At 41.0% G+C, this 26,563-nt stretch overlaps 1 protein-coding gene across 1 annotated transcript in view; it reads left to right on the forward strand.

Moving 5' to 3' along the window:
* Positions 1-26,563, forward strand: part of LOC117348294 (dual oxidase 1-like) — a 201,892-nt gene that overhangs the window by 71,151 nt on the left and 104,178 nt on the right. The window contains exons 7-11 of the mRNA XM_033920228.1: positions 2,854-3,020; positions 5,557-5,617; positions 5,704-5,797; positions 10,257-10,347; positions 21,104-21,206. Coding sequence (XP_033776119.1) covers positions 2,854-3,020; positions 5,557-5,617; positions 5,704-5,797; positions 10,257-10,347; positions 21,104-21,206 — 516 coding nt within the window. The remainder of the gene's footprint in view (positions 1-2,853; positions 3,021-5,556; positions 5,618-5,703; positions 5,798-10,256; positions 10,348-21,103; positions 21,207-26,563) is intronic.

The following is a 26,563-nucleotide window of genomic DNA, read 5'->3' on the forward strand; positions in this document are numbered from 1 at the left end:
AACTTCCCATTTATGCCCACTCTCTGCTTTCGGTTTTCCAGCCATTTGCCTATCCATCTTTGTATATCCCCCTCTATGCCATGAGTGTGACGGCAGAAAAGGGCCGGCAGCCCAACAAGTCTGCCCACTCAAGAACCCTCCCTCTTTGAGAATCCATTTTTTAAGCATTCCTCTGGAGCGACCCCACCAGTCCCTTGAAGTCGAGTGTTGTACTGGCCTCAACTACCTGACGTGGAAGACCATTCCATTGATCAATTACCCTTTCGGTGAAGAAGTATTTCCTGGTGTCCCCATGAAATCTTCCCCCCCTGAGCTTTAGCGGGTGCCCTCTTGTCGCCGTGGGACCCATAGGATAAAAGATTTCTTCCTCCACCTCAATGCGGCCCGTGACGTATTTGAATGTTTCTATCATGTCCCCCCTTTTCTCTGCGCTCTTCTAGAGAATATAAGCGTAGCCTGTTCAGACGTTCTTCATATGGGAGATCCTTGAGTCCTGAAACCATCCTAGTGGCCTTCGCTGAATCGACTCCATTCTCTTCACATCCTTTTGATAATGTGGCCTCCAAAACTGAACACAGTACTCCACCATATAACGGCAGTATAACTTCAGGCTTTCAGCTGATAAAGCTTCTTCTAATGCATCCTAGCATTTGTCTAGTCTTTGCTGATGCTTTCTCCACCTGATTGGCAACTTTCATATCATCCCGTTTCTTCTCAAGGGAAGCACCTAGTTAATGAAATAAAATCCGAAACAGGTTTGATTTAATGATGTAGTCTATGTTCCATCTGTTTTTTTTTTTAAGTTCTGGCTGTTAAAAGTTTTGAGAGTTTAGATTTTATGCTCTGACTACATGACTATAAGTAGAGTTGTCATATTTTAGTTAAATAAAATTCGGACCCATAGCCCCATTCCCCAGGCCCGCCCAGTTCTACCATATTACGCTCCAGCCCTGCCTCTCAACTTGTTCTCGTCAGTCAGGAGGGCATCGCGCATGCGCAAATGCCCTCCTGACACAGTCCCAAAGAAGAAGCTTTTTAAAACCCAGACGACTTGATCATTAGTTTCTCTATGAGTGTTGAACACATCCAGGAAGGGGGGGAGGGGAGGAGAGAGGGGTTATATCTATTCCTAAATGTCCAAATAACTCCTTAGGTAATCTGCCTTGAACCGCAAGGTAATGGTGGAATAGAAATCACTAATGTAATGTAATATATACTTATTATTATATTTGAATGTAATGTTTACTGAAATATTTGTTATCTGTTGCACTTTATGTTGGCTTGAAAAGGAATAAAGAATTAAAAAAAAAACCCCCAAAACCAACCCAGACGAAGTGCCGGGTTTTGAAAAGCCGTCTGGATACCCGGACATGCCATCTAAAAAAGAGGACATGTCTGGGTAAGTCCAGATGTCTGATAAACATAACTATAAAGCTGTCAGCTGGTGGGGAAAACTCAGTTTGAAATAGATCTTAACTGTTAGAAGGATTGTGGGTGGTTTTCACTAAAATGCAGTAAGGTTTTGCACTTACCACACTGCACCTTAACTGCAAAAGTTGTTGTGGTAAGGCAAATACCTACTGCATAAGCACTGTGCTGCATAGATTGGCAGAGAGTGCCTTCGTTGGGTCTTATAGGGTCCTTGGCGGTCTTAAATATTAAAAAAAACATAAAAGTCACAAAAAAATCCAAGTAGTTAAGAGGCTATAAACACGCAGCACAGCTCACAAGACTCCAATGTAGGCTGGTGTCATGAAATCTATTTTACTCTTTTGGAATCTTGTCTGGTACTTGTGACCTGGACTGGCCATTGTTTGAAACAGGATACTGTGATGAATCTTGTCTGTCCCAGTACAGAAAGCTTACATTATATACCGTGTTTCCCCAAAAATAAGACCTACCCCGAAAATAAGTCCTAGTATGATTTTTGGGGAGGTCTTAATATAAGCCCTACCCCCAAAATAAGCCCTAGTCCCAGCATTCGCCAGCAGCAACTCTTCAACCCGCCCTCCCCCATCTCCCCCCCCACCACCACCGTGCAGCCAAACTCCTGCTGACTCTCCATCTTTCCCTTCCTGCCGACCACGAGTGAGCCCTACCTTCATCCAAAGCAGCGTTGGGCCGGCAGCACTTTAAACAGGCTGCTTCGGCCTGGTCTGTCAGGGAATTCACTCTGCTGCGTTACTGATGACATCATCAGTAATGCGGCAGAGTGAATTCCCCGAAGCAGCCTGTTTAGAGTGCTGCCGGCCCGACGCTGCTTTGGATGAAGGTAGGGCTCGCTCGCAGTCAGCGGAGAGGGAAGGATGGAGTGTAAATACTCTCTCCTTGCTGTCTGCTACTCTATGATCAATTTGATATGTAACCACTTGTAATCTCTGTTTAACTAATGTGAACCGCCTAGAACTCTTCGGGGTATGGCGGTATACAAAAATAAAGTTATTATTATTATTATTATTATATTATAAATAAAGTTATCAGTGGGGATTCGGCTGCGCGGCAAGGGCGGGAGAGTGCTCAAGGGTTCTGTTGCACAAGAGATGGGAGGGAAGAAGGGAAGGATAGAAGCTGGGCAAACTTGTGCTGCAAAGGGGGATGGGAGGGAGGTGAGGAATGATGCTGCACATATTGGGGAGAGAAAGGAAAGAGGAAGAATTGGGGTGAAGAAGAGGAAGGGAGAGATGATCATAAGAGCAAGTGTGTTTTTTGGGCCCAAAATTAATATAAGACACTGTCTTATTTTCGGGGAAACACGGTACTTCTGTCTATATTGCCTTTATAGAATAGCTGCTTTTCTGAACATTTCACATAGGCGTCTTGTTTTGAAATTGCCTCCAATGTTCTTTGCTGCAGAAATGGGAAATGCCCGAGCAAATGAGAGCCCTTTCCTCCAGGCTGAGAGCATCGTCTGGTTCCGGTATCACAACTATTTAGCAGAAAAGTTTGCTAAGGAGCATCCCCGATGGTCTGATGAAGATTTGTTTCAACACAGCAGGAAATGGGTGATTGCCACCTACCAGGTAACTTGAAAATGAGTCATTCCTGCCTAGAGGGGTTCATTTATTAAGTTTTTCTACCACAGATTCTAGGTAAGAGAAAAGTGCAAGGGGTCGATGTTCAAACACCCACTGAGCAGTCAAGATAACTGTTACCTTAGGTGAATTTTCAGCTGAAAATTTGACTAAATAAAGCTAATTCAGTACCGATGGATTTCTCAGCATGTTTATATTTGGAAAATAGCTTTGAGGAATTAGCAAAAAGATAGACATGCTTTTGTGCAATCTGTGTGTAGGTGATCTAAGAGATGCCGTTTGGGCAGAGCTCAGGCATGGTTGAGATGTGCATATGTATTTTATAAAACATGCTCACATTCACACCTTTTTGGAAGCAGGCGTGAATTTTTATGAGAGTTTGACCCTATGGTATAAAGGTACTTAGAAGAGTAGTTATTAATCTTCAGGAAAGTAACGCATTTTACTGCAGCGATATTACCACAGGAATCGGTAACCTATAGTACCTGGCTTCAGTAATGAAGATACTGAGTCTCAAGGAACCAGACTGGAATATCTTAAGTCCCAGCAGGACATTAAACTAAACTAAACCGCATCTTCTCTGTAATTATACAGCTCGGCACGATTTGCAAAAAATTAGAAAAGAGAACAAATACAATATGAATTTGGAATAGTATAATAATAATCATCATAATAACAGAATGGAGAGGAGTGGAATTTACAAATTTGAAAATAGCCAAGTCTTCAGATGTTTTCGAAACAGTTGGAAAGAGTCCAGATCGCGCAGTTGAACAAAATTGCACGGTGTCTGGTGGTCGCTTCTGCTTCAGCCGTGCCGCCTGCGCCTAATAGTGCTATAGAAATGATAAGTAGCAGTAGTAGGTCGTATAAAGGCCCAAATTCAAAATGGGGCCAGATAAAGTGTGGAGGAGTGTGTGGCGCGGTGGTTGAAGCTACAGCTTCTGCACCCTGGGGTTGTGAGTTCAAATCCCATGCTGCTCCTTGTGACCCTGGGCAAGTCACTTAATCCTCCATAGCCCCAGGTACGTTAGATAGATTGTGAGCCCACCGGGACAGGTAGGTGAAAAATGCTTGAGTACCTGATTGTAAAAACCGCTTAGATAACCTTGATAAGCGGTATATAAAATCCTAATAAACTTGAAACTTGCTGTACCCAAAGAAATGGGCTTTTAGGGCCAGATTCTATAAATAGCGCCTAAAAACAGCTGTCAATCACACGTAGGCGCTGTATAAAGAATCATGGCTAATGGTGCCTAGCAGAAAACTTAGGCGTATGCAATGTAAACCAGGGTTTTATGGGCCCACATTGCCGACACCTAGGTTCTGTAGTGAATCATGCCTAACAGTGCTTTCGTCCCACTCAGCCCCCCCAACCACGCCCACTCAGGCAAAAGGCACCGTCAGGTGTCCTGCTGTGGACTCAGTTTCATCACTTACACTGTAGACGCCTCCTGGCACCTACTTTTTATGTTTACAAGTTTTATAAATCAGTTTTAAACAATGCGGTCAATTACCGTGCTAATTAAAGCCAATTAAAACAACTAAGGTAGGCAGTGGTAAGGCCCCCTACCAATGTCTAACTCACGGCGCCATTTATTTTAGACTCATTACTCATCTTTCTCAGTCCAAGCTCAAGGTAAATTAAGAGTCCAAGCACACACGTTGTTTCCCTGCCCAGAAGGACTTAAAATGTGAACTATACCTGAGGCAATGGAGGGAGAAGTGACAAGGAGCATACAAGTAACCTTTGAACCCTGGCTTCCTTGTTCTCTGCGTGCACAAACTGTATGCACTTGTTTTATCCACTGAACAGAGGCATTCTAAGGGAAGCATGGGGAGGGATTTCCACTGTGCGCATGGAAAACTTATACACAACAAATACCAGCAGTATGGGCCTGATTCTCTATAGTGCGCCTTAGTACGCTTACATTGTAGGCATGCAGGTGCACAGTTGTCAATCAACCGCTAGGGGCACGTTGTAGAATTGCACCTACATTTTTGTATAGGACACGTGAAATGTAGGCCAGCACTTTGCAGGCCTACGTTTCAGATGCCTACCTCACGCTTCCAGAGGTGCATAGCGACGCCCAAGCATGTGTAAGACAACTTCTGGCGCAAACCACGCCTCCACCTGCCTTACCACATGCTTAGGCATCGCTATGTGCCTTCACACACCCAAGGTAGGCGCGTTAGTACAGCGCACCTAAGTTTAGCTAGTTAGGTGGCTGTAGCGTGCCTACTGCTGCCTAACTTTACCGCTATAGAGAATTAGGCCCTATATGTGCACGTATGCTTTTTTATCCTGACGTAGTCTTGAAATTGAAAGTACGTACATAGCTGAAGCTAATGCAGACAGTTACAAAATGACCTTGTAAATGGTTTTAACCTGTTTGAAGTCATTGCTAGAGCTACAGAGATTAGAAGAATCTATCACTTACATGTAACAAATAGTAATTAAGAGTGAAATTCCCTATACTGTCCTTATACTGTACATATTAATCTTTTTCTGAATTGATTCCTGTAGAATATCATATTGTATGAGTGGCTGCCTGGATTACTTAACAAAACAGTGCCAGCATACACAGGTAGGTTAGGAAATGAGTGGGCATTGGAAGTCTTCTTGGTCTGGGGGAATCTGCAGATGGAATAAAAGATGCCTTTGAATCTCCAGGTTATCATCAACACGTGGATCCCTGCCTTTCCCATGAATTCCAAGCTGCTGTGCACTTCAGTGCCACCATGGTGCCTCCAGGAGTCTATATGAGGTAATAAGAAAATATTTTTCCAGATTAAGGGGGTTCTTTTAGAAGTCCATTGTGGCAGCTATTTTGGAAAGGCTAGGGACACAGGCGGAACGGGTAAAACTGGGCAGGCCTGGGGGGTGTGGCAATGGGTCCCGATTTTCCTTTGGGAAAATTTGGTAACCCTAGCAAAGGCTGTTGCTAAGGGTAGGAGTGAGTGGGCTTTGCTCTTGCTCCTGTCTCTCTCACCAGATCACCGGGGATTGCAGGTAGGCCTAGGGGGCCTATCCTGTGTATTGGAGGAGAGGGTGGAGGTTGCATGTTTAGATGGAGGAGGGGGATGGGACTTACCTTTGGGGGGGGAGAAGGAGGATCACATTCAGAGGAAGGGATTGGGAGATCCCTGAATATACAGTAAAAAACTTTGCTTTGCGAGCATAATTCATTCCAGAAGCATGCATGTAATCCAAAGCACTCGTATATCAAAGCAAATTCTCCCATAGGAAATAATGGAAACTCAGACGATTCGTTCCACAACCAAAAACTTTAATACAAAATACTATACGTACTCGTATTGCAAGACCTTGCTAATTTAGAACAGTCACTACACTCCCGCAGCGTTGGAGAGAGAAGAACCATCGGCTCAGTTGTGATGAAGTGACACGTGTATACTGTATGTACTCGTATTGCAAGACATTGCTTGTATATCAAGTTAAAATTTAATACAATGTTTTGCTTGTCTTGCAAAACACTTGCAAACCAAGTTACTTGCAATCCAAGGTTTTACTGTATATATATATATATATATATATATATATATATTTTTGTTATGCAGGTCTTGGCAGATATTCAGCTGGGGCCTACATAGTTACACAACTAAATTTAGGACATCTTTTGAGTATGACCCCATGTCATTGTGTAGTCTAAATTCCAAATTGAACTTCCTTTTTAAAATGCCTCTTCATGTTTCCTCTATAAAATAAGCCATTTTATGGAATTATACCCATGTGGCTTTAAGATGCTCTGAAACAATGTGATCTAAAATAGAAATTTAGATTTGCTGTATATTTTTGCAGTTTGAAAATGATATAACATGAAAGAAGATATGAAAGCACAACCTAATTCATAGGTGATTAGCTTCTTTTTTTTTTTTTTTCTGTCAATTTCTTTTCTGTTCTTTTTTTTTTTAATTTTTATTTATAAAATTTTCAATCTTACAATAAATGAATAGCATAATATTTAGTTTATAATAATTATAGTTGTATGTACAATATCATATCATATATATTGAATCCCTTTCCCCTTTTATTTGTTTTTTTCATTTTTCCTCATATTAATTTCTATATTTCCCTCCCTAACCCTATATTATTATTATCATCAATGTGTTAAGATATCTGATCTTTAGAATATTTTGTCAATGGATCCCATATTTTCTTAAAATTTTTTATATTTCCTTGTTGTAATGCCAATATTTTCTCCATTTTGTATATGTGACACACCGAGTTCCACCAGAATGTATAATTTAGCTTGGTATAATCCTTCCAATTTTGTGTGATTTGCTGCATGGCAACTCCTGTCAATATTAAAAGCAATTTGTTATTGTTTGCTGATATTGGACTTTGTGTTCTCATTGCAGTACCAAATAATATGGTATCATATGAGAGACCAATATGATTTTCTAGTAATATGTTAATTTGGGGCCAAATTAAATTCCAAAAGGCTTTTATGCAAGGACAAAAAAAATTAAATGATCTAATGTCCCTACTTCTATTTTACAATGCCAGCATCTATTAGATCTAGTATTATCTATTTTTTGCAAGCGCGTCGGGGTCCATAACACTCTATGTAATAAAAATATCCATGTTTGACTCATAGATGCTGACTTTGTTAATCTTAATCTCCAGGACCAGAATCTTGGCCATTGAGATGCAGAAATTGTCTGTCCAATCTCAATGCTCCAAATATCCCTAAGTCCAGTTTTCTTTTTTTTATTTAGAAATCCATATATTAATTTATACCATTTTGCGGCTTGGTGTCCCAAGAAATCCGCCTGGAAACATAAAACTTGCAAACTATATTGGGTATTAAGATCTTTCCATTCAGGGAACCCTACCTGAATGGCTTGCTTCAATTGCATCCATTTAAAATATTGTGTTTTATTTAGTCCAAATTTATTTTGCAATTGTGAAAAACTAAGCAAGGAACCTTCTGATATGACATCATTCAATGTTCTTATTCCTGCATTTATCCATTGTTTCCAGACGATTTTAAATCCGCCAATTCTGATCCTGGAGTTTACCCATATTGATTGATTTAGAGATTTAGCTATTGGTTCTGGTGATAGGTTACTTATGTATCTCAATGTTTTCCAAGTATCTAAAAAGATTCTGTTATCTTTATATCTCCTAGGCATTGTTATGGTAATTAGATGTTCTGGATATAAAGGGAACAGGAGCTGCCATTCTAAATACAGCCAATCTGGTACATTTTCCATGAGATCTGGGAGGATCCAATACATACCCTGTCTTAAAATATAGGCTTGATGATACCTATAAAAATTTGGAAAATTTACCCCCCCTTCCACAATTGGTCTTTGTAATGATACTAAAGCGATTCTTGGTCTTTTCCCAAACCAAACAAATTTTGTAAGAATATTGTTAAGTTTTTTATAAAATGACCCCTGAAAAAATATTGGTATCATACTCATTTGATAACAAATCACAGGCAATACCATCATTTTAATTGTTTGAATTCTTCCCCACCAAGAAAGATGTAATGGATTCCATTGCTCACACATTTCTGTTATTTTTTTCAATAAAAGTTTTTCATTCTCTTTGACTGTGTCTTCTATTGTATTTTTGATCATAATTCCTAAGTATTTTATTCCATCTTCTTTCCAAATAAATGAATATGGGTCAAATAGTCCTTTCGTACAATGAACATTAATTGGGAGGACTTCAGATTTGCTCCAATTAATTTTATATCCAGAAAAAGTGCCGAATTTCTCTAATAAATTAAGTATACATGGAATAGTAGTATCCGGTTCTCTTAAATATAATAAAATATCATCTGCATATGCAGAAAGTTTAAATTCCCAGTTGGAAAACGTGATTCCCTTTATCTCCTTAGTCTTATTTATTGCAATTAATAAAGGTTCTAGGACAATATCAAAAAGTAATGGAGACAAAGGGCATCCTTGTCTAACTCCCCTATGCAAATTAAATCTAGTTGATAAATTATTATTAATATATAATCTTGCACCAGGAGAGCTATACAATGTCTGGATCATTTTAATAAAACCGGAGCCTATACCAAACCATTGTAAAGCTTGATACATAAAATTCCATTCCACTCTATCAAAAGCTTTTTCTGCATCTAAAGATATTAGAAAAGCTGGATCATTTATATTTTTTGCTAAATTTAATGAGTGGAATGCTAGTCTAGTATTATTTGATGAATGTCTTTTAGCAATAAATCCTGTTTGATGTACATCTATAATGAAAGGAAGAGCTTTTGCCAATCTAAGTGCTAATACTTTAGCCATTAACTTATTATCCACATTTAATAACGAAATAGGCCTGTAATTTGAAACCAGAGTACGATCTTTGTTTGGTTTTGGTAAGACTATAATTATCGATTCTGCCATAGTACCTGAAATATTTTCATTCTTTATTTGATATTGATATAAATTTAACAGATGTGGTAAAATGATATTTTGAAATGATTTATAAAATTCAACAGTATACCCATCTCCACCTGGAGCGGATCCAACTCTAAGAAACTTCAATACTGTTTCTATTTCTTTTAAAGATATAGGATCTTCTAAACTTCCTTTTATATGATCCGGAATATTAGGTTCAAGAAAGGAATTTAAGAATGTTAATCCTTCTTGTTCTTTATTTTTATAAGAATTAGAAGTGTATAATTCTTTATAAAAATCAAGAAATTGTGTTATAATATCTTTTGTGCTGGTATGTGTGTTACCTTGTATATCTTTTATTGCAATAATCTTAGATTTTCTTTTCTTAGGTGATTAGCTTCAATTTAATTTACTGTGGGATGTGGTGCTTCATTGGGCATACTCCTGTGCCCAACTGAAATTCGCCCCTACAACAGTGCTGCGTACATGTGATAGTACTTTAGAAATAATTAATAGTAGTAGTTAATAGTACACCAGGTGGCTTGACATAGTAGTGTGTACCACAGTCAAATGGCTCAGATCAGAGAGCTGATTTTGGTGCTGAAACAGAACATCCAAAGAGAACAGATGAGCCCTGTGATTATCTAAGCTGTTATTTTTCTTGTACAGAGCATAGGTATTGTAATTTGCTTTCTGTTCTGCTGTTTGGATCAGCACTCTCGAACTTTTCAACTACGGTATTCGATTATGCTGCTCCTCACTGTTTCTTTTGCTTCAAAAGTTTGAATCAGCAAATTTATTTTATTGAAGCCGGATTTCTCTCCTTGGTTTTATGCATCTCAGAGATAAGAAATGCAATTTTCGGGATGTGATCAACAACGATGGAAGCTTCTCGCCCGCCTTGCGTGTCTGTAACAGCTACTGGAGCCGTGAGGTATTATTGTCAAATATATTTTATTGAGCTCAACAGAAAAAAGTACAGAGGCGTATCCGTGAGGTATTATAGCACTCCATGGTCTGCTATGGCTTTACTCTTCCAATACGCTACAAAACAAAGATGTGAAAAGTTCTGTCTCAATGTGTCATAACTTTCACTTATGCAAGCTATCCTAGACACTCTTTATTTTTCACCATCCTTAATACTCTCTATTTTGCCAAGACCTCCACTATCTAATGGCATTTCTATATTGCTCCACTTCATCACTGACGCTGAAACCGTGGATTGAAGACAAAGTTTTATTTTATTTTTCTTTCCAGCTCATGATTTATCTTTAATCTTATCTATTGTTTTGCCTTTTGTCTTTGTTTTGTTCTATTTCTATCATTTAAATTTCTCCAGAATTCTACTGTTCAACGGCTCCCCCTTCTGCTTCTATTCCTTTCTCTCCTCTCTTCTACCTTCCAAAGTATTTAGATCAATGCTGTCTTGTTAAAATGTTTATTTTATTTTTATTTTTCCTCTAACTCTACTTTTCACTTCTCTATTACCCTCCAGGTACTTTAGTTAGATTGTGAGCCTTCGGGACAGTAAGGGAATTTTTCAAGTACCTTTCTTATTTCTAATCTTAATGTATATTTTCTGTAAACCGCTTAGAACCTAACGGATGTAGCGGTATATAAGAAATAAATTACATTACATTACATATTAGTTGATGTATGTGTTTTGGAGCTGTGAATTCCAGAATTATCCCTATTAAAACTAAATTGCCAATTACCGCACTATCCTAAAGAGACAAGACACTGCATATTGCAGAAAATTCCAAGTAGCCAAAACAATAGGCAACATTTGGATTAACATTTTACAGCGCGTTAACAGCCCCGAAGGCCATAGAGATTTAAAGGGCTTTGAGGCTGTTGCCACGCAGCAGCCGCTAGCGTGGCTTTGTAAAACAGGCTCTAGATTTAATGCAAAATTCATGGCTAGATTCTCAAAACTGTGCAGTAAAAACCGATGGGCCGCTGTCACAGCCGTTATTGTAGCGATTTCAAAAAAAAACCGAGTCATTCTCCAAAAAGCACGCATGCAAATGAGGTTGGTGGAGAGTAGCGAAGGTTTGCTAAATTTGCACGTGCCCATCGCTGGTGATAGCGATCGGCACATGTGCAAAATAACCGCACAAAAAAAAAAAAATCAAAGATCGTCCAGTAGGGATACCCACTCCCTCCCATTGCCAAAGTCAAGCCCTCCCCCTCCCCCCATGGCAGCAGGAGAGATGCCCATTCTGTCCCTCAGCCAAGCAACACCCCTCCAACACCTCCCCCAGCAGCGGGAGAGATGCGCATTCCCTCCCACCGCTGATATCAAGCAACACCCCCCCCCCCAGCAGCAGATCTTCCCATCCCCAGTGCATTTTGGGATGCGCCGTGGAGGGGCCTAAGGTTCTGATTGGCCCAGGTTGCTTAAGGCGTCTCTCTCTCTCTTTTCTTCTCTCTGTATCTTCATCCTCAATGCTTTATCTAATCTCTCTCTTGTATCCAAGTCATCTCCTTCCCTGCCTGCCCTGTAGTAAGGCATTTTTTCCCTCTCCCCCTCCCCCACCCCCAGGATCCAGCACCCTCCATTCATGCCCCCTTCTGAGGTTTGATAACTCCCCATTCCCTTCCTCCTCCCCCCTCCCTTCCTCTCTCATTTGCTCTCTTTCTTTGTCACTCCCTCCCAAACACACACACACTGTTGTCAGCGCAGCCTTCACAACTTGCTGCTCTTGCTGGCATCGGGCCCTCCTCTCTGATGGGTCCCGCCTACTTCCTGTTTCCGCAAAGGCAGAACCCGGCAGAGAGGAAGGCCCGATGCCGGCAAGAGCAGCATGTTGTGAAGGCTGCCTCTGTGGAGAAGCTCCCAGACCATGATGATGCCAGCCCTTAGAGCACCCCCTTATGGGCCTGCACTGAATTGGTGAGTCCGATTTTTTCCGAGAACAAATTGATTTGAATTGATTCAGCCGAAGTGAATCAGTGAATCGATTTGAATCGGGAGTCAGGCAGCTCTATTGCCTGGACCCAGTGTGCACTAGTTATGTGGGTAGAAGATATAACTAGCTTTGAATATTGATCTTTTTATTTCTTGTCTCATTTTTAAGAAAATTCTAGAAAGGTTTAAGCCAATAAGAGATAATGAGAAAAGGATAAGTTCTTGCAAAAGTGTATACAAATTTTTAAATTACTAATATAAACATTTTGGCAATGACTTTCTTCCTATTCTAGTTCTTATAAAGAAAAAAAAAGAAATGTTAATTATTAGCATGAACCTACATGGTTTTGCAAGAGTTGGGGAACTGGGTCTTCCTTCAGATTTTAGGTATGATAATCTCACATTCACTGGGTAACATACCCCCAGGCTCCCTCAGGGTTGGGAAAAGTGACTGTGTCAGGCTGGATTACTGTATGTTTTGTTGTTGCTGGGTGTGTCGAGGAGGAAGAACTGGAAAGTCGCCACAAGAATTCAGTTGTTCAGAATGCAGTCTAGATAAAAAGAATTAGCAAAAAGAAAACAGAGAGACTAACTTTCTCTTGACTCATCATTCTCTCTCATGCTAACAATTCAGCCCAAGAATAACTTGGATAAGGAATCCATGATCATGTATGTGGTACTGTTCACTGTGCACAACAACAAGAAAAAAAAGAAGAAACACACTCCCCCAGATTACCAAGTAACAGAGCTAGAGCAGAGACAGCTAGAGGATTCGCAGAGTTTGGTGGTTTCTTTGTCAGTAACAGAGTTTTGTATGATCTGAGTGGCAATATTATTTATTGATAGCAGCCAGCATATATGAGTAGTCCCAGCAGCAGTGGCAGTGCGATTAATCATTTGTGGACTAATATTGATACTAATAAGGCTCTGTTTTAGGCCTTTCTTCATAAATGAATCATTTACATACAAGGCCTCCTGATGCAGGCGCATGCTGAAACACAGCCGCGACAAGTTTGTGAGTGTATAAAATATATAATTGCGTGACTCCCGTAACATCATACTTCCGTCTGACCATCTCTGCTCCGGCCGTTATACTATGCATGTCACCAAGACTCTGTAATGAAGGAGTCATTTCTAGGCTTGGCTACAGAAACGAAGTATTTGTTTTTTGTTAAAGGTCTTTGCCTTTGAATAACAGAAAGACTTTTAGTTCATTTTCTGTAACCCCTGAAAGAAAGGAGGTGTAAAGCTTGAATCTGTGCTAGGGCATTTCTGATTTAAGTAAAAACAGTTGTGTGCTCATAGAAGAACAATGACCTTCTCTCAGTGACCCCTCAGCATTGTATTGGGCTTTACTTTATAAAGTCCTCTTTTATTTATTCTGTGGTCAATATATTTCTTTAACTCTCATCTTCTTAGTCTCTCACCATCCACCCCCAGAGCACTGCAGGCGAATTCATTTTTGCAGACTTCGGTTTTGCTTTCATTAGCTGCCCTTAGAATATTGAATCTTTCTGACCGTGACGCTGTCTCCTTGGCGTACAGTCATCGATTCCTCCACGATCTCAGCTCAGCCTTTGTTTGGTCTCGCCGATTTCTCATCATCCTCAATCTGTTTTTCTCTTCTTTTGAAAAATCATGTTCCTCTTAAAAGGTGCTCCGTCGCTGTGAATCTTCAGAAGTCAGCATAAGTCTTATTTCTCCCCCCCCCCCCCCGCCCCCCTTTCAAATACAATATCTGTACATCTGATCAGACCTGATTTCAGAGTATTTCTTTCGCGGTACTTTCATTAAAGTACGTGGAATGACACAGCCAAAGCAAACAGAACTTGCTCACCTGTAGAATTGTATGGGACAAGATTCTGTATCGGAGTCCATTCTGATTAACCTTTTTCTCTGTTTTCCTTTTCAAACGTCTTCACACTTGAAATTTGTCTTGTTAATTTTGTTCTTTCTCTAGCTTCCGCTTTCCCAGGCCACCTTGTTCTCTAACAGTTTCTATCATTTTATGCAGTTGGTCTATATCTAAGGGCTCCTTTTACTAAGCCGCGTTAGGACTTTAACGCGCGGAATAGCGCGCGCTAGACCTTAACGCCAGCATTGAGCTGGCGTTAGTTCTAGAAGCGTAGCGCGCGGTAATTTCCTGCGTGCGCTAAAAACGCCAGCGCACCTTTAGTAAAAGGAGCCCTAAATTGTTGATAAATCGTTTCTGTTAAAAGAAGAAGAATATTGTTGTTGGATCTTCCTGATGTTTTGCTGTGCTGTTTTTTTCTTGTCATAAATAAACAATCCTCTCATCTGCCTTCATTTCTACATAAACTCCTCATCCCTCAATGTTCATCTCGTACTCTGAGATCCACAAATCAAAATCTCCTTCTGATCCCCTCTATTAAACATTTTTACTACACACGGAAAATAAATTTCTCCGTCTCTGCTCCTATGCTATGGAACTCTTTACCACAACCTCTTCGCGACGAACAACAACTGGATAAATTTAAGATAGGCCTAAAGACTTTTCTATTCCGCGATGCATTCATTTCAGTTTAGTATCTACTTTCTCTGTTATTTTCAATTATTTAACCTTCAAAAATTATTTCTAAAAGACTTTTTCCCCACCCAAATGTTTTTTCCCCATTCCCTCTTTCTCCCTTTTCTCTTAACAATGTAACTTTACCCTCCCACAAACCTCTTCCCTCACAATCAAGTCTGTCTTGTTTATGTTTAATATACACTGTATGTACTTCTAAATATTGACTATATTAACTCCTCTTTCTTATCTATATTTTTTATTGTAATGTAAACCGGCCAGATATTTATTTGATGGTCGGTATATTAAAACCTAATAAACTTGAAACAATTGCAAAAAAAAAAAAGAAGAAGAATGATATTTTTTGTTATTTCGATGAAAGAACTTAATTGAGGGAGATTTTATAAATATTACCTGTCTGGGTTTCAGTAAGGCTTTTGACACTCTTCCAGACAGAAGACTAGTAAACAACCTGGATGATTAAGGGAGTGGTACAGACAGCTGTGAACTGGTTGAGTAACAACACAGTTGAGTCTCTTGTGAAGGTGGGGTATACAAAGTTCAGATCTAGGAGGGGCATTTTCAATATGACATCCAAATCCAAGTTGGAACATTTTGCGTAAGACGCATAATAATCCATTTTTCAAAACAGGGAAATGTCTATCCTTTTGTTTCGAAAATGACTTTTTCATAGATGAGCTTGTCCTCAGGGCATCTATTTTTTTTGTCAACCATTTTTGAAAAATGCACCGAACAAGTCAGTGGGATGTAGGAGGGCTCAGCATTTTTAGTAGATTGGCCACACAGACAGCCCAACAGAGCAGTGAGGCACTGCAGTGAACTTCATATAAAAAGGACCGGAAGATGTACATCTGAGGGTACTGAAGGAACTTAAGAACATAAGAATTACCGCTGCTGGGTCAGACCAGTGGTTCATCGTGCCCAGCAGTCCGCTCCTGCGGTGGCCCTTAGGTCAAAGACCAGTGCCCTAACTGAGACCAACCATGCCTGCGTACGTTCCAGTTCAGCAGGAACTTGTCTAACTTTGTCTTGAATCCCTGGAGGATGTTTTCCCCTATGACAGCCTCCGGAAGAGCATTCCAGTTTTCCACCACTCTCTGGGTGAAAAAGAACTTCCTTACGTTTGTACGGAATCTATCCTCTTTTAACTTTAGAGAGTGCCCTCTCGTTCTCCCTACCTTGGAGAGGGTGAAAAACCTGTCTTTATCTACTAAGTCTATTCCCTTCACTATCTTGAACGTTTCAATCATGTCCCCTCTCAGTCTCCTCTTTTAAAGGGAGAAGAGGCCCAGTTTCTCTTAGGGAACTTAGGGAAATTCTGGCAGCTTCTCTGGCTGACCTTTTCAATGCTTCTCTAGAGTGGGACTGGAGAAGAGCAGATGTGGTCCCTTTCCACCAAAGTGGAAGTAAGGAAGAAGTAGGGAACTACAGGCCAGTAAGTCTGACTTCTGTAGTGAGTAAATTAATGGAAAAGCTTTTAAAACAGAGAATAGTGATATTTCTGGAATCCAGTGGATTACAGATCCTGTGTCAACATGATTTCACTAGAGGCAGTTCTTGTCAGATAAATCTGAACAATTTTTTGACTGGGTGATCAGAGAATTGGATAGAGGGAGTATGCTAGATGTGGTGTATTTAGATTTTAGCAAAGCCTTTGACAGTGTTCCACAGAGGCATTTAGTAAATAAACTGAGTGACATCGGTATGGGTCCCAAAGTGACGGACTGGGTGAGGAACTGGTTGAGTGAAAGGTGACAGAGGGTAGTAGTCAATGAAGATTGCTCTGAGGAAAGGGATGTTACCAGTGGTGTGCTTCATGATTCCTTTCTTGAGCCTGTTCTTTTTAACATTTTTGTAAGCAATATTGCCGAAGGGTTGTCAGGTAAGGTTTGCTTCTTTGTGGATGACACCAAAATCTGCATTAGAGTAAATACCGCTGATGGTGTGAATAACATGAGGAAGGACCTAGTGAAGCTTGAAGAATGGTCTGAAATTTCGCAGCTAAGATTTAATGCTAAGAAATGCAAGGTCGTGCATTTATGCTGCAAAACCTGAGGGAACTGTACAGTTTAGGGGTGAAGAACTTTAGTACATGAAAGAGGAGCAGGACTTGGACCGAGAACTTTTCAGCAGCCCCTCGTAGAGAAGTCTTTTAACACAGCAGGTTTGATGGATAAGGTGAAGAAAGAAAAGGAGACTTGAAAAAACTAGTAGAAAGATCAAGGATTTGAAAAATGAACTTTAGTGCTAAAAATTTTTTAAATCATGGATCTGATGTGGAAAAATCTACTTGCTACATTTGGAGGGACAAGCATGAGAAACAGCAAACAAGAACTTGATATAGAAATAGTGAACTTGGCTTTCCTTTTTGTTTTATTATACAGCTGCCTTTAGATCATCCAATGCTAAGTTAAATGGCCTAAGTACAACAAGAGATAAAGCCCTTGTGTGGTATGACTCACTACTGTAGAGACTATTACAAAGAACAAAATTACAGAGCATATACATAGGCATGGATTAATGAAACAAAGCCAACATGGGTTTAGTCAAGGGAACTCTTGCCTCATCAATCTACTACATTTCTTCGAAGGAGCAAATAAACGTGTGGATGAAGGTCAGCCAGTCGATAATGTATATTGAAATTTTCAAAAGGCATTTGACAAAGTACCTCATGAAAGATTTCTGAGGAAATTACAAAGACTAGGGGACACTTGATGAAGCTATAGGGAAACACTTTTAAAGCCAATAGGAGGAATTATTATTTTTTTTTTTTACTCAGAGAATAGTTAAGCTCTGGAACACGTTGCCAGAGGTTGTGGTAAGAGCATATAGTGTAGCTGGTTTTAAGAAAGGTTTGGGCAATTTCCTGGAGAAAAAAGACCATAGTCTGTTAATGAGAAAGACATAGGGGAAGCCACTGCTTGCCCTGAATTGGTAGCATGGAATATTGCTACGCCTTGAGTTAAAACTGTCAGGTACTAGTGACCTGGATTGGCCACTTTGGCTACTGGGCTTCATGGACCATTGGTCTCACCCAGTAATGCTATTCTTATGTTCTTAAGAACTGGTTAAAAGATAGAAAACCGAGAGTAGGGTTAAATGGTCAGTATTCTCAATGGAGAAGGGTAAATAGTGAGGATCCCCAGAGGTCTATGCTGGGACCACTGCTTTTTAACATATTTATCAATGATTTAGAGATGGAAATAACTAGTGAGATAATTACCCCCCCCCCCCCCCCCTTATACAAAACTGTAGAATTCCTATGAGCATCGGAGCTGTTACTGCCATGGCCAGCGCTAAAAAACATGCTACAGTTGTGTAAAAGGTGTGTGGGGGGGGGGGGAGAGGGGGCAGATTTGCTGATGACACAAAGTTGTCCAAAGTTGTTAAATTGCAAGAGGATTGTGAAAAATTGCAAGAAGAATTCGTGAGACTGGGAGACTGGACAACAAAATGGCAGATGACATTTAATGTGAGCAAGTGCACCGTGATGCATTTGAAAAAAGAGGAATTCAAGCTATAGCTGCAAGATGCAGGATTCCACATTAGGAGTCACCGCCCAGGAAGAGGATCCGTGAGGGGCTGCTGAAAAGTTCTCAGCCCAACCAAGAAAAGAATGATGTGAAGGTGAGGTATATCGGGCGGAGCTTGACAAGATGGCGGCTCGAATCTGCACGGCGACATCGTGGCAGACTTAGTGCAGTATTCCTATCCAGAAATGGTGAAAAAGAAATCTAAATGCCCGGGGTTACCGGGTGAGCAATTACCTCGAGTTGGCCCGACGGATGAATTTGTGCAGCAAGGCCAAAGGATGCAGCAGTATCCGGGAGATCATGCCTCGGCTGGAGGGGAAGCGATAGCTGAAGCGCGTCTCCCTTCCTTTGAAGGTATCAGCTTGTCTCTGGAGGAATGGAGTCCTCTGGCTCGTCCTGAGGTGGCGAAAGCAGAAGTTGGAGCAGTAGGAGAGGAGCAGCCGACGCCGAGTAATATCCAGGACGCCTTCTTGCTTGCCCGGCAGGGCGAAGTTCCCAGAGCCGTACGGAAGCAAGGGGAGTGTACAGCTACACCTAAGCAGCCGCCAGGAGAGGAGGATCAGATAAAAGTCGTTTCTGATATATCTGCAGCAAATGCAAGTACTTTGGCTTTATCAGGAGGAATCAGAACTGAGTTTTTGCCCTTACTTAAACCTAAAGTCTTCAATATGGAAACAATTTATATATCGCAATATCACAAACAGTTCAGAGTGGTTTACAGAGGAAGAGACTGTATACGGTCAGCAATATTGCAAAAAACTTTCAAAATTACATTAACATGGTAAGATTAATCAAGTATCTGTGTTTATATTGTACTGTATTATTGTTTCAGGTTGTTTGATTAGGTGAAATATCAAATATGATAAATAGATAAATGGAATCTCAGTTAAGTAAAGTGACTGCCTGCTATTAAGCATAGATGCTATGGGTGCTTATGCACTGTGAGTATTGAACAAACTCTAACTGCATCCAAGGAGGGGTCATTCCCATTGGGTTCAGTACCCCCAATCGTTTTGAAAAGTTGGCTCCTATGCCGTTGAGACTTCATTTTAAAGCATGCATATAAAATAGCAAAAATACAAAAAATGAGTTTTCACAGCTCTCTTCCATTTCCTTCCAAAGCGTACGGGGGGGCTTGCTGAAAAGTTCTCAGCGCAACCAACTGACTTCCTAAACTCTTGAGCGTTATTTTGCCGCTGGAGCTGCAAAGAGTGTTATCGTATTTCGTTAAGTGCCAATTTACAGAAACAAAATTCTTATCTTTTGACAGTGTTTCAGACCACTGATTGAACCATATCCACATCATTTTGTTCTTGGTTGGGCTGAGAACTTTTCAGTACCCCCTCGTATGTGATCACGGTATGACCCACGAGTAGAGAATGACACGGGGAAAAATTTATCGCTGTTCCCGCCCCATCCCCGTGAACTCGTCCCCATCCCTGCCCCGTCCCCGTAAGCTCAGTCCCCATCCCTGCCCCATCCTTATCCCCACGAGCTCAGTCCCCATCCTTGCCCCATCCCCGTGAGCTCAGTCCCTGTCCCTGCCCCGTCCCTATCCCCACGAGCTCAGTCCCCATCCTTGCCCCATCCCCGTGAGCTCAGTCCCTGTCCCGCAAGCTCGGTCCCCGTCCCGCAAGCTCGGTCCCCGTCCCCGCCCTGCAAACTGTCAGATCCCACCCGCACAAGCCTTTTAATAGTTATGATTTTATACTGAACTTATTTTATTAAAGTATAAAAAGAGCCTATTCTATACAATTGTCATTTTATAAACACAAATAAAACAGAGCAAGATCAACAAAACCCCTGTCTCCCCTCCCTTTCACAAATATCCCCTCCACTATTGTGAAAACTGAACAAACCAAATTACTACAGAATGCTACATAGAAAAATCAAGCTAACAGAATACTTCAGTCACACATGGCAGAAATAGTGTTAGGGGAGAGCAACTAGGGCAACTGCCCCCTGGTCAGAGAGAGCCCTAAGCCAGCTGGAAGCTAAAGAAGCACAGTCTGGGCTTTGCGGTTCCCAGTTATGTCTAATATCAGCTCTAGCAGGATACATATTTCAATTCTGAACTATTTTAATCACAAAATATACAATATTTTTTTCTACCTTTTGTTGTCTGGTAATTTTATTCTTCAAATCAAATTGGTCTCAGGCTTTGGTTTTGGGTTCCTTTTGTCTTCATCGTGGCATAGCTGACTCCTAAAAGTAAAATAGACCCAAGAGGAGCTGGGGAGGAGATGCCGAGTCTGACAAAGGTGCAATTTTTTTTTACCACAGGAGCAAGACTTTTCACCGCTTCCACGGGGCGGTGAAAGGTCTTGTCCCCATTCCTATGGTAAACCAGTTGCAAATGTCCCCATTACTGCGGATTTACAGCGGTGACCATGGTATACCACGGTAAATGGTCCCCTTGTCATTCTCTACCCATGATACCTCTTCTGTTGAATTGACTAAACATCACTGCAATAGCAAAGTTTTACTCAGCAGATTTTTTAGGTAATCCACAATAAATATGCATAAGAAATAGTCTCATGCATGCCTCCATTATGTGTAAATATCTCCCATGAATATTCGTTGTGGATATCCTGAAAACCCGACTGGCCATGTGATCCCTAAGGACAGGGTTGAAAACCACAGTACTAGACAGTTATTTGAAAAAGGATTTCAATAGCTCATATTTCTGTCATTTTAGAATCCAAATCTTCAGAAAGCAGTGGATATAGATGACCTGCTGTTGGGAATGGCTTCTCAAATAGCAGAAAGAGAAGATCACATTGTAGTGGAAGATTTAAGAGGTAATTTTCACATTTTAAAAAATAAAAACAAGCTGATGTGTTGATTATTTGTTTGTTCGGTCATATCCTGGTAAAGGATAATTAACCGTCCTTCCCAGAGAGCTCTTTGGGAAGGACGAGATATAAATCTACGAGTAGGGGAATTCGAATTAGGATGAGAGAGTGGTAGTCTCAACTCTGATTCTGCGATGTGATGCAAAACGTCTCCAAGCAATCCCAAAGAAATATATAAGGATATCCAAAGAATTTGGATGAGAGAGATTTGTCTGTGTTCCCTACCTTGTGTATATTCATTGTGGATAGCTTGATAACCAAACTGGCTATTACGTACACCAGGACTAGCTTTTAGGGCAAACTGGGCACCTCCATTTAAGTGCCCCGAGGGTATTCAATAGGTGCCTATTCTAGAAAGAAAAGTAAGGTCCTACTTTCCTTTATAGAGTACTGGCATTATCCGGTATAAACATGACTAACATTTAGGCATTCTCATATACCCCAGCCATAGAATTGGTGTACATGCAAGTAGAACTTGACCAAAACCAGGATCTTTGGTTCCTACCAAAACTAAATCTGCTACTGAAACTGGCTGTTCAGTTTTGGGAGAAACTGAAACTGCACCCTCCCCCCGACAGTCCTGAGCCCCCTCCCCCAACCAAAAAGCCCCTCCTCTCAATCCCACTCCTCAGCAGCAGCCCCCTTTTCAAGCCCCTACCTTTGTGGCAGCCCCCCTCCCAAGCCTCCCCCCCCCCAGTAGTGGCCCTCTCCTTGGCCCCTTCCTGAACCTCTACCTTATCATTGATGGGTAGTGGGTAAAGGAGCATCCCCACTCACGCCTGCCCATGGCCAGTTCCAGCCAGAATAGCTTCCAACACTTCCAGCAGCAATCAGCCAGATTGCCACTGGAGGTTAGCCATTTTGAAACTGAAACCAGAACGGACTGGAGGCTTGCATATATGCCAGTATTCTAAACATTTAAATTATAACAGCCATTTTGAGATTGGAGTCAGCATGCACAGGAGGCTCACATATATGCCAGTGCTGTACATATTTACATTCAAAGCATGCACATAAATGGTAGTGGCTAGCCTAAAGATTTTCCCTCTTATGAGGTAGTTCTATAAATTAGTCACTAACAATTATGTACGTGTTTAGAATACCAGTATACATGTGCATCTGTGCACGCATTCATGAGAACATACCAAAAATCTGCATAAGCGCTGTTCTGTAAATACATTATTTGCATATCTTACCTAGCATGTATTTGAAAAGGAAGTGTACACTAGGGTGGAGTCTTGGCAGAGCCTAGCCATGACTCCCATTTACACACATATGCATATTTTCATAAGTGCTCACTCCTATCTGCTTACACATGTAATAAACCTGAAGCACCACTGGTCTAGTAAGGAAAATAGATGACTACTGTACATTATAAAATATGCTTCCTGTGGGTGCTCAGTTATTGAATTGCCCCTTAAGTGGCTTCACAGAAGAAGAATCTCAAGCTATGAATGAGGTCTCAGGACCATATAGGACATAGGCCAGGACCATCCAGTTAACATGAAGCAAGACACTCTATTGGTCTTTGTCTCTTATCACTTGATTCAACATTAGTATTTTCTTTCAGTTCTTTGCAATTGTTGGATCAGTCCAGGTTTACATTCCAAAAGTGACTGCAAGTGCTTCAGGGGTGCATTTGAGATACAAATGATGATTCATATCATAGTTGGAAGAAAGAGTTTATTGACCTTTTTTTACTGATGTTATTTGGTGGAGGTAATGGGGCTGACAGAGAATTATGTTATTGTCTCAATGGATCACTGTCAGTTCCTTCTTTGCCTTTTGGATAAGATTGAGAACGTGTTCTATGTTTTGAGATAAAAGGCAGTGGCATACCTAGTATATAGTATGTGATACCTAGGGCAGATCATTTTTAAAACCCCTGTCCTGAATATGAAAAACATGATTTTTAGTAATAAACCCCCAAGTCGCACAACAAGCGCATACCTAGGAAAAGGCAGTATCTTACACCCTGCAACAAGCACTAGAACATCAATATAACCAATGTAAAACTAAACAAGCTAGATTAGTACAGATCAATCCTGCACAATCAATGCTAACTGAAAACCATGTCTTTCATACACACAGAATAAGTAATCACAAACTGAAAATAGAAATATGTAGATAAAAGTTAAACTGAACCACCAAGAAGACGGACTCTGCATATAATGCAACACCACAGAAACAGAAAGTGATGCAGGTCCCCTAATACTGTACAAAATGTAAAGATAGCAGATTTGAAAAAATAGAAATAACAGATCATCACTTTACAAATTAACAGAAATAAAATAAAAAATGGAAAATAAGATAATACTATTTTATTGGACTAATACATTTTTCAATTAGCTTTCACAGGCCAAAACCTCTTTCCTCAGGTCAGTAAACTACATTGCTGTTAACGATATCCTGTCCTGACTTGAGGAAGGGGGATATGGTCTCTGAAGGTTAGTCAAAAAAGTATTAAAATTAGTCCAATAAAAGGATCACCTTATTTCCATTTTCTATTTATAAACATCAATCAACACAGCTACAATACCACTTTATCCTAAAGCAAAAATATAAATAAATAAAAGAGATAGAAAATATTTTTCTAACTTTGTCATCTCTGGTTTCTACTTTCCTCATATTCTCTTCCTTCCATCCACTGTCTTCCCTGTCTCTCCTCTACCATATGGCATCTGCTCTCTTTCTATGCCCCTTCCAGAGACTGTCTGCCTCCTCCTTCCATTTCTCCTTCCCCCCATTGGTCGGGCATCCATCTTCTTCCCTCCACTCCTCCCATGGTCTGGTATATCAGCCTCCTTCCCTTCTATCTCTCCCTCCCTCCCCCTTGGTTTATAGCATCTCTTTCTTTTCCTTTCCTCCTCTAGATCTGGTATCTCTGTCTCCGCCCCTCCCCTCATGCTCTGGCATCTGTCTCCTCTCCTTCCCTTCCCTCCCCCCTCCCCGCATGGTCTGGAATCTCTATCTCCTCTCCCTTCCCTTTCCTTTTCTTCCCTGGTCTTCCTTCTCAATTTATTTTCTGCCTCTGTCTAAATTCTGTCTTACTATCCAGTCCTCAATTTCCTTCTTTTCACTATGTCTACCTACAACTTGCCACCTCTTTCCTTCACCCCCTCTAGTATCTCACTTACTCTTTTCTTTTCCCCCACCCAGTATGTGCCCTTTTTCTCCTCTCCCATCCAGCTTCTGCCCCCTCTTTCCTCTCCATGTCCATTCAGCATTTGCTTCCCTCTCTCTCTCCTCCCCACTTCCATCCAGCATCTGCCCCCTCTCTCCACTTCTATTCAGCATCTGCTCCCCTTTTCTCTCTCTCTCTCTCCCCTCCCCATTAATATCCAATGTCTACCCACTTCCATCAGCATCTGCCATCTCTCTCTCTCGCTGTCTCTCTCCCTCTACCCCAATTCCATCAAATATTCTGCCCCCTTCTCTCTCTCCCTCCACCCCAATTCTGAGTATTCTGCTCCTTCTCTCTCTCTCTCTCTCCCTCCACCCCAATTCCATCAAGCATCCTGCCCCCTCACCTCCCCACTGCAGCTTCTGCTTTCTATATTAGCAGTAGTGGCTATAAACTTAAATGCAGTCATCACAGAACCTTCCTGTACCTCCCCACAGCTGCCAGCTCTGGAACAAGGAAGTGATGTTGGAGGGGGTAGGCTGGCAGCCATGGGGAGCTGCAGGAATGTCCCGCAATGGCTGCATTTAAAGTTTACTGCCACGGCGGCAGTGGCAGTCAGGCGGGAGGTCTGTGTCTCAGCTATGCACTCCGTTAGGGCTTACACCCAGGGCAGACCACTTCCCCTCCCTTGGTATGCCACCGGTATGGAACTAATGTTCTGGAACTCTTTTGGGATCTTGCCAAGTACTTGTGACCTAGATTGGCCACTGCTGGGAACAGGATAATGGGCTTGATGGATCTTCAGTCTGTCCCAGTATGGCAGTGCTTATGAAGCAGAACCTACCGAGGAAATGAAAACATTTGGGATCCTGACCACTATGGAAAAATTTAACCTCCTTAAAAAATATATACAGTATATATACAGATCTATATTTGTAATTTATTTCATGCTGTCCTCCTTAACCATGGGACAAACGACCACCCAGCAGCACTTTTACCAGCTTCAGTAACTTTATAATAAAACCCAACACAGTTATTGTCTTTTGGCATCTGCCTGAAACAGATCTAGAATACAATAAAGTATAAAAATGCCAGATCGATCCCGCTGACGTTTGGGCATTCTTAGGAAGAAGAGAATTGAGTTTTATCTGTATTGCTTTTGGTGATATATATAGCACATAAAACAGTGGGGAAGGCAGACCAAAGAAAAGGAGAAAGGCACAACTTCTGCAGATTCCAAAGGATAAACAAAGCAGCAGAGATACAAAAGAAACAAATCAAGCAGTGGAGAAGGTCTGAGAAAAAGGTCTGATGACAAGGATTTTATATTTGAAGAAACAGATATAACTTCAGTGACCTCACATGACCCCCCTCTGGGCTGAATGCCTGCATCAGGGATCCATAGCTGTATAGCGGCATAAAATATGTCCACACATATCCAGTGTACCAAAGACAATTATATTCAGCATTTTCCATTACAACTTAACAATCAATTAAAATTTTGAACTTGGAACCTAGAGGGTATGTTGCTTGGGTGGTATAGGGACCGAGGGTGGGGGAAGTGGGGAGGCGACTACTTGGTTGTTTGGTTTGTAGGGGGGTTGGTGGCCATTTTGATTCGATGTCTTCATTTGTTGTATAAGGGTCGCTCCTATGGCCTGTTATTAAGGCATAGTAGTTGTTGTTGATGGGGGGAGGAAGGGGACTTTTATTGCTATCTGTTGATGTTGTTTTATATTTTTGATGCAGCAGTTACACTGCATGTGAGTGTTCACTTAATTAGTGTGTTACCCTAAATATGTAAAGGGGGATGTATTCACTCATTGATTTCTTGGAACAGTCTCCCGGAGAAACTAGTGGAGACAGAGACTGTGTTTGAATTCAACGCGGTGTGGGATAGGCATGTGGGATCTCTTAGAGAGAGGAAGAGATAATGGTTACTGTGGATGGACAGACTGGATGGGCCATATGGCCTTTATCTGCCATCATGTTTCTATGACAACAGAATTTCATTACATTATCATTTGGATACCGTATTACCTTCCAGTTCTACGCGGTTTACAACTCAAAGAGGTTGGGACATTCTCAGGAATTACAATTCAAAATGATTCAACATAGATAATCTTTTATAAGAATTTATCAAATAGGTAAGTTTCAGGAGCTTTCTGAAAAGTTTATA

This window comes from Geotrypetes seraphini, chromosome 14 (assembly GCF_902459505.1).
Source record: "Geotrypetes seraphini chromosome 14, aGeoSer1.1, whole genome shotgun sequence".
NCBI classification, from domain to species: Eukaryota; Metazoa; Chordata; class Amphibia; order Gymnophiona; family Dermophiidae; genus Geotrypetes; species Geotrypetes seraphini.